The 8625-nt window shown below is 40.7% G+C and overlaps 1 protein-coding gene across 1 annotated transcript in view; it reads left to right on the top strand.

Moving 5' to 3' along the window:
* Window positions 1-8625, top strand: part of TANGO6 (transport and golgi organization 6 homolog) — a 189092-nt gene that overhangs the window by 137862 nt on the left and 42605 nt on the right. The window contains exon 16 of the mRNA XM_081806421.1: window positions 5607-5758. Coding sequence (XP_081662547.1) covers window positions 5607-5758 — 152 coding nt within the window. The remainder of the gene's footprint in view (window positions 1-5606; window positions 5759-8625) is intronic.

The following is an 8625-nucleotide window of genomic DNA, read 5'->3' as shown; positions in this document are numbered from 1 at the left end:
AGGCGCCCCAAGTATGTGCTATCTTAAAGACAAAAGGTGAATTAGGATTTTGGAATCTTGTGGTTCAAATAAGTTTCACCTGAAGCAACAAGAACATCTCATCTGGATAAGAAAGAATACAAAAAAAAAACAAAAAACAAAAAAACCCCAACAACCCCCCCAAAAAAACAAAAAAGCAAACCCTAAACCCAACCCCTCTGGATGGGATAATTAAGGTTTTGTTGCTTAATCAGAAACTAAGGAATAGTAGCAGGTGTCCCAGAGCCCGAGGTTTTAGTTCATAATGAAATGGGTTAGTCAATAGTTACGAAATATACTCAGCATATAACCCCTTCACATGAACTACTACTGTAAATAGTTACTCACCTTTTTTTTTTTTAATAGGTTGGCAGATGTATAAGTATGACTTAGCTCTTTGGGAAAGTTATGTGTATATGTGTGTGTGTGTGTGTGTGTGTGTACCCACTGTCTTAAGTTCCTTTGTTTTGGCAAATTTAACTTTTCTGGCTTTGTATTGATAGACATTGAACTGACATAGAAATGCTCTAAAATTTTTTTTAAGGTTATTTTTTTAGTAATCTCTGTACCCAGTGTGGGGCTTGAACTCACGACCCCAAGATCAAGAGTTGCATGCTCTTCCAACTGAGCCAGCCAGGTGCTCCAAAGTGCTCTATAATTTTAAAGAACATTCCAGTTTTCATATTATATGTTAGAATGCTTTTGGCTGCAGATAACAGAAACTCCCAATTCAACTGGCTTTAAACAGTAGGGAATGAATCATTGCACAAAACAAAAAGTCCAGGACTGGTTAATTTTTTGGCTTCATGATATCATTCAAGACCCAATTCCTTTCATTTGTCTGCTCTGCCAACCTCAGCTATTGACTTCATCCTCTGGTCCCTCATGGTTTCAGGTTGGCTGCAGTAACTCTAAGGTGTTGTCATAGCAGAGGTAAAATGTCTTCAGCAGCTTTTCTTTCACACCTCATTGTTCAGACTGGGTCACATGCCCATACATAAACCAATTAAGGCAAGGGGATGTGTCTACCATGATTCACTTAGACCCTTGAAGACGTTAACCTGAATCACATGGGTGATGGCTGGGGCAGGGGGGATAGTGGATACATGAACAAAATTGAATAGAAATAGAGTGCTATTTGCAAGGAAGAATGGGAGAATGCCAATGAGATGTGCATAATAAAATGTGACATATAGGGATCCCTAAAGCTAAAATTAAGAACCCTTTATGTATGATCTTGAAAATCTCTGCCTGTGTCAAATTGCAGCCCTGAAAGCTAGATTCTCTGACTACATGCATTCATTTTGTTCTACATAGAAACCTGGTCAGTACTGACCCCCAACCTGGAGACTAGAATCCAGTACAGTCTTGAGAAACTAGCTACATGGCATGGTAGGAGTTAAGGGGAGGGAGGATTAATCAGAGGCAAGCAGTGGCCCCCAGGAAATGGGAGCAGAGATGTAGATCCATGAAGGAAAGCAGGATCTAGCAAGGGTGTGACAAATCAAGGCTGTGTATGTGAGCTCTAAGGGAGATCAGGTTGCAGAGAACCTGATGGCAGGGCACTTTGAGAAATGCAGAGCGAATACAGTGTCCCAGCTCTTCTAGCCCCAAACCTGACAACAAAGGAGTGCGTGGCACAGAGCCCACTGACGGGGTACAGTGCAGGGCTCTTAAGATGCTAACTTTCCTCCGGGCTGGCTCCTCTGGGTTCTTAGGTGCTCTTGGGAATGGGATTGGTGGAGCATGCAGTTAAATGGATGCTCATTTTGAAAGTAGTAATGAAGCTCAGGCAGGGCAGGAATTTATACACATGGAATGTTAAATTGTGGTTTTGTTAATGTAGTAGTATGTCCTTTTATGGCAGGTCAGGATAAGAAACAACTCTATGATATCTACACTGAATATCAAACTTCTGTTGTCCATTTACTCTTCACTGTCCTCCACAGTCTTCATGACGTGTTCCTTCAGGTCTTCTCCTCTGAGAGCTTTTCCCTGGGCCCTCATCGGTAGCTCTCAGTCTCCCCCCACCCCCGACCCCCACACACCTTTCTTATTTTTCCTCCTAGCCCTTTCTGCTGCAGGAAAATTTATTTACCATTTCTTGTCTTTTTCCCCCACTAGAAGTAGGCTTCATGAAGATGGGACGTTTACTTTCTTGCTCATGTTTTATTACCTCCAGACTGAGAACATACTTGTAGTAATGTAGGTACTCAGTTAAGATTTGCTGGATGAGGGGAGCCTCGCTGGCCCAGTCAGTAGAGCATGTGACCCTTGATCTTGGGGTTGTGAATTCGAGCCCCACGTTGGGGGCAGAGTTTACTAAAAAACAAATAAAACAAAACAAAACAAAACAAAAAAACACTTAAAAAAACAAAGGTAAATTGGCTGGATGAATTAATGAGATACCTCTTGACGTTCTTCCTAAAATTTTTCTCAAGGACTGTGTCTTTCTTGTTTATGATTGGATCCCCAGGCCTACCGTACTGCCTAGCACATAGTTCCTTTTCTTTACCACTCATTTTTAACTCTAAATCCCTACATTGGTAAACATTCACTTGTTTGTTATCTGCTCTTACCTTTCATCCTGCAATTTCCCCTCCTTACGAATTTCCAAACTGTGCCTTCCTTCCCAACAAGGAAAGTTCATTCCTTTCACGGCAATAGCCTCCCTCCAGGGATGGTAAATGTGTACTCCTCCTTTCCAGTCTCCTGAATCTTATTCCCCTGATGACTAAACCAAACGTGACTCATTAACTCATAGATTCTTAAAACTGGAAGGGGCCAGAGAGATTGGTCTTGTCTAAGTGCCTTATCTCAAGCTGGTCCAGAGAGGGGAAACAGATTGCCCAAAGTCACACTGCTAATTGATACCAGGGCCAAAACTAGAACACCCATCTCTTTTTTTTTTTTTTTTTTTTTTTGAGATTTATTTATTTGAGAGAGAGAAAGAGTGCAAGCAGGGGCAGGCGTAGAAGGAGAGGGAGAGAATCTCAAGCAAACTCCCCGCCGAGCACAGAGCCCGACCCAGGGCTTGATCTCATGACCCTGAGGTCATGACCCAAGCTGAAATCAAGAGTCAGACACTTAACCAACTGAGCCCCAGACGCCCCAGAGCACACATCTCTTAACTCTCACACGACAGAACGAGCAAGTTCCTTCCTAACTCCAGAAAGGAAAAGTACTACAACAAAAGTAGAAACATATGTTTTCCTCTTAATTGGACATACCTTAAATACAATCAGTATATCATAGGAGTTAAGTGTCAAACTATGAAACTTTGATCTTGGGTATATTTACTCTGTGGACAAGATATTTAAAGCTTCTCTTTTGAGATGCCTGGGTGGCTCAGTCGGTTAAGCGTCTGCCTTCGGTTCAGGTCATGATCTCCAGGTCCTGGAATCAAGCCCTGCATCAGGCTCAATGAGGAGTCTGCTTCTTCTTCTCCCTCTGCCCCTGCCTGCACCCCCCACTCATGCTCTCTCTCAAATAAATAAAATCTTAAAAAAATAAACCTTCTCTTTTACTATATCCTTTCTATTATTTTTCTATGCATTTGTATTTTTCATACATTTTAATCTGTACATTTGGTTTGTTAATAGTGAGAGAAGTTGCATGTGTGCATTTTACATACACAAATGGGATGATACCGGCTCTATTAGTTCCTTTTGCTTTAATAGTGTCTTAAGGGACCTTTCCATATTAGTACATATAATTCTGTCATGTTCTTTTTAATGACTGCATAGTATTCTGTAATACATACGTTTATTTAACCACTTCCATATTAATTAATATTTAATTAAATTTTTCTCATTCACTATTCATAATTCTGCAGTAAAAGCTTTATGCAGATACCCTTGTGCATATATGTGGCTACTTCTTCAGGACTGATATTCAGAAGTGCAAATAGTAGGTCTAAGAGTAGGCACAAAGTCCCCTCTCTTCTCTTCTGGAAATAGGCTATAGCTGAGTTATCACTGACTCAATTTCTGTAATATGTGTTAATGTTAACTGGGCAGAGGGTGAGTCTTTGCGCATAGTATATTAGGAACTGGGAGCATTTTAGAGAAGTTTCTCCTTCATCTTTAATCTTATTGTATGGAAAATACATTGTGTTCCTGACCTTGAGGGAAAACAAAATCAAGACAAGCCTCCTCCTCCTTCCCATTCCAGAGTGACTGAGATGAGTGAAATTGGGCTCTCCGAGCAACCTCTGCTTGATTCTCTGGTGGCATTTGGGCATTGAGCACACAGTACTGTAATTGTTGGTACTTATCCATTTGTACCCACCTCCTAAACTTTGGGCTCCTTAGAGGGTAAAGATTATGTTTATATATTTTATCCGTAGAACATTAGCATGATACCTAGCACGTAATTTTGTTTTGTTGAATAAATTAATGAATTCAATTCAACGTTAGCATTTGTTGAGTACCTAGCACATACAAAGATTACTAAGAACTGATGGAAACAAAGTTCTACCCTCAAGGAATTTATAGTCTAATGAGAGAGGCTGCAAACATGTAGGAATCAAGGCATTAGTGACACTTATGATTTAAGCCAAAGTGATTTAAGTTCAAAGAACTGTGGGACTTCCCAGGAGGACTAATTAAGGCCAACTGAGGAAGGTTTCTTAAAGGATGTGGCTTTTGAGCTGAGACTTGATAGGCCAAGTTGGTGGGGGTTTTGTTGTGTGTATTTGTGATTTATCATTTTGATGATTAAGAATAGAAAAAAGAATAGATGACCATAAACAATGCTCCAGAAACCATTTTGTCACCTTATTGATATCATGTAGCCTTAGGGCTACAAAAAAGCTAAAGGTGGAGTGTTATACTTGGGTTCTGGAACTAGAGCCTCAGAACCTAGATCAAGACAAAACAGTTTTAGCTCTTGGCATACCTGTGGAGGAAGAAGTTGTTTCCATATATAAAATGACAATGCTGAATGTCTTAGTGTGCTATTTCTCCTCTCTTCAAATAAAACAAAAACCTCTCTTGACCCCCCGCGTCCTTGACCAGCTGCCACCCCATTTCCTTGATCTGCTTTGCTGAAAAACTTAAGTGATCTTTCCATCTGCAGTTCTCACATTCTCTTACAGTCACTTCTCTGGTGCTCTCACCCCTGCCAGTCCATCAAAACCATTCTCGTCAGGGTCAGCAGTGACCTCATTGTCACTCAGTCTAATGGTCAGTCATTAGTCTTCTTCCTACGTGACACTGAATATTCTCCCAGAGCATGATTTCTAATGGTTATGCAAGTACTCTGAAAGTATAAAATACCACACAGTATACCATGATAGTATCATTATTCCTTCTTTAAAAAAAAGAAAAGATTTTATTTGTTTATTTGAGCGAGGAGAGAGAGGGAGAGAAAGCATGAGCCAGGGGAGGGGCAGAGGGAGAGGCAGACTCCCTGCTGAGTAGGGAGCCCGACATGGGGCTCCGTCCCAGGACCGTGGGATCAGGAGCTGAAGTCAGATGCTTAACTGACTGAGCCACCCAGGTGCCCCTCATTATTCCTTCTTTAAGAACTTGAAAATTTATTTTTAAAGATTTTGATTTCTTTCTTTTTTTTTTTTTTCCCTATAGGGGACATGGTCTCAAAATACAGAGAACCTTTGATCCACACCTTTCTGAGGGGTGCAAGAGATCCAGATAGTGCTCACAGGGCCAGCAGCTTATCGAACCTTGGAGAACTGTGCCAGAGGCTGGACTTCCTGCTGGGCTCCGTGGTTCATGAGGTGATGCATATTGATTCTTCTCTCTAAAGCTTGTTTTTTTCTTGGACCTATGATATAGCTGGGGATTGGGAATCAGATCTGTGGTTTTTTTTGCAGATCAGATAAGTTATTGAACCTCCCTTGGCCTCACTAATCCCATATGTATATGGAAAGTTCTATTCATAAGAATTTTTTTTTTTTTTATTTGACAGAGAGATAGAGAGAAAGCACAAGTAGACACAGTGGCAGGCAGAGGGAGAGAGAGAAGCAGGCTTCCCGCCGAGCAGGGAGCCAGACATGGGGCTCGATCCCAGGACCCTGGGATCATGACCTGAGCCGAAGGCAGACGCTTAACGACTGAGCCACCCAGGCGCCCATAAGAATTTTTTTATTGCAAGTGACAGGAAGTCACCTTAATTTACCTTATGCATTAAAAGAGGATTTATTATAAAGATTCCAAGATAGCTAACAGAGTTGAAGACACCACAAGCAAGAGCAGATGGAACTTAACCCTGGGTCTATGTATGGGCCATCTGTGAGTTTCATCTCTCTTCACGGAAAAATCTGAGGCAAATATTCTAACTGGTCCTCTTTGGTCAGAGGTGGGGGACGAGGTTATTTACCCCAAAAGACTAATTAAGTTCTATGTTTTGTTGACCACTTTACACCCAGTACTTGGTACATAGTACATAAAAGTTGAATGAGCAGCCCTAATAATAGCCATGCGGGATGTTGGCACTGGACACTCCTGGTTTTAGAGTTTCTGAGTTGATGAAATGGGCATCTTGCTGTTGTCCTCTATGAACATCTTCCTCTAGCCTCTTAGGTTTTATATTTGCCCTTGTGTTTATTTAGTCATCAATATATTAAAATATGTCTTGAATATCTACTGTGTGCTAGGCACTCTGCTATTTAAAGATGATGCTGGACAGAAAAAGACTAGTTAATATGTGGCCAGGAATCTTTTTATGACCAATGCACTTGACTGTCTTAAATCCTTATTTGGAAGAAGATAGCTTGTAAATTATAACTATATAAATAAAACACGGTTTATATTATTTTTTATCTGTGAGAGATCAGATTTCTCATATAGAGCACATAACTTTCCTCCAACAAAAACTTACGAAACTGTAATAATTCTGGCTTCTTCTACAGTATTCAGTATGCTAAGGCTGACCATTTTGAACAACAAATATTAAGAAGTTCCTAGTGAGAAAGAATTTTCTTTGATATCTCATGATTGTGTCTTACGAATAAGCAGAGAAATACATTCATGGATATATGCATATGCTTGAATTTATGGCATTTCCTGATTCCTGAGCTTTATAGGCTTTGTTTTATTGATAATAAAGGCTATTCATATCCTTAAATTCCAACTTCGGACTTTTAAGAAATTTATCCATCAGTCATTTCCTCTTCTTTAGCTCTTCCATGAGGGACACACCCCTATTCCCAATTTTTTGTACTTTTTTCTTTTTTTTTTTTAAGTTTTAAATTCCAGTTAACATACAGTGTAGTATTAGTTTCAGGTGTAAAATTTAGAGATTCAGTGCTTAGATACAACACCCGGTGCTCATCACAAAAACTGCCTTCCTTAATCCCCATCACCTATTTATATATCTTTTTTTAATACCTTAGAAATAATGATTATTGGGGCGCCTGGGTGGCTCAGTCATTAAGCATCTGCCTTCAGTTCAGGTCATGATCCCAGGGTCCTGGGATCGAGCCCCACATCTGGCTCCCTGCTCGGCGGGAAGCCTGCTTCTCCCTCTCCCACTCCCCCTGCTTGGGTTCCTTCTCTTGCTGTCTCTGTCTGTCAAATAAATAAATTTAAAAAATCTTTAAAAAAGAAAAAGAAATAATGGTTATTACCAACTTCAAACTAAGCTTAAAGTACTCTAATGTATGTGAACCATTAGGTACCTGATCTTCAGTGTTTTTGGATGGTGCTTAGCAAATCTCTTGTCCTTTAGTATATGAACTTGTAACACTTAAGAGAAGGCATTTGCAGGTCTATTTTATTATATTATCTAAAGATTTTAGCCTGTTATAACTTCTCTGGGTCAAATATTGAAGTGGTTGCCGCATTTTTTCTCTTTACTTGGTCTCTTCACATGACTCAACCCAAACTGAACCATAAATCGTGATCTGAATCAAACCCAAATATTATCATTATCTTTTTTTTTTGAGAGAGAGAGAGTGAGCATGGGGGTGAGGGAGGGACAGAGGGAGAAGGAGAGAGAGAATCCTTTTTTTTTTTTAAGATTTTATTTATTTATTTGACAGAGAGAGATAGTGAGAGGAGGAACACAAGCAGAGGGAGTGGGAGAGGGAGAAGCAGGGAGCCCGACACGGGGCTCAATCCCAGGACCCTGGAATCATGACCTGGGCTGAAGGCAGATGCTTAATGACTGAGCCATCCAGGTGCCCCCCTAAATATTATTTTTAATAACAGCTTTATTGAGGGGCACCTGGGTGGCTCAGTCAGTTAAGCATCTGCCCTCAGCTCAGGTCATGATCCCAGGACCCTGGTATTGAGCCCCTCATCAGGTTCCCTGCTCAGCGGGGAGCCTGCTTCTCCCTCTCCCTCTGCTCCTCCCCACCACTCATGTTCTCTCTCTGTCTCTCTCTCTCTCAATCACTCTCTCTCAAATAAATAAATAAATCTGGGGAAAACAAACAAACAAACAAAAAAACCTTATCCCAGATCTCCTGGTGGATCAGCTCAGGTTTGACAGGATTCCATACATTTTCTAAAACCAGTGACCCCAAACAGTACTTGAACCTCATGGTCTATGAACCAAAAAACGAGACCATGTTTCTTTTTGAGTCCTAGACTCTTCTTCCCTTTTTCTCTCTTAAGGAAACTGTAGCTTGCTACAGCATGC

Source organism: Leptonychotes weddellii, chromosome 16 (assembly GCF_054177405.1).
Source record: "Leptonychotes weddellii isolate Sample4059 chromosome 16, ASM5417740v2, whole genome shotgun sequence".
Classification (NCBI taxonomy): Eukaryota; Metazoa; Chordata; class Mammalia; order Carnivora; family Phocidae; genus Leptonychotes; species Leptonychotes weddellii.
This window is presented reverse-complemented; position numbering and strand designations above follow the sequence as displayed.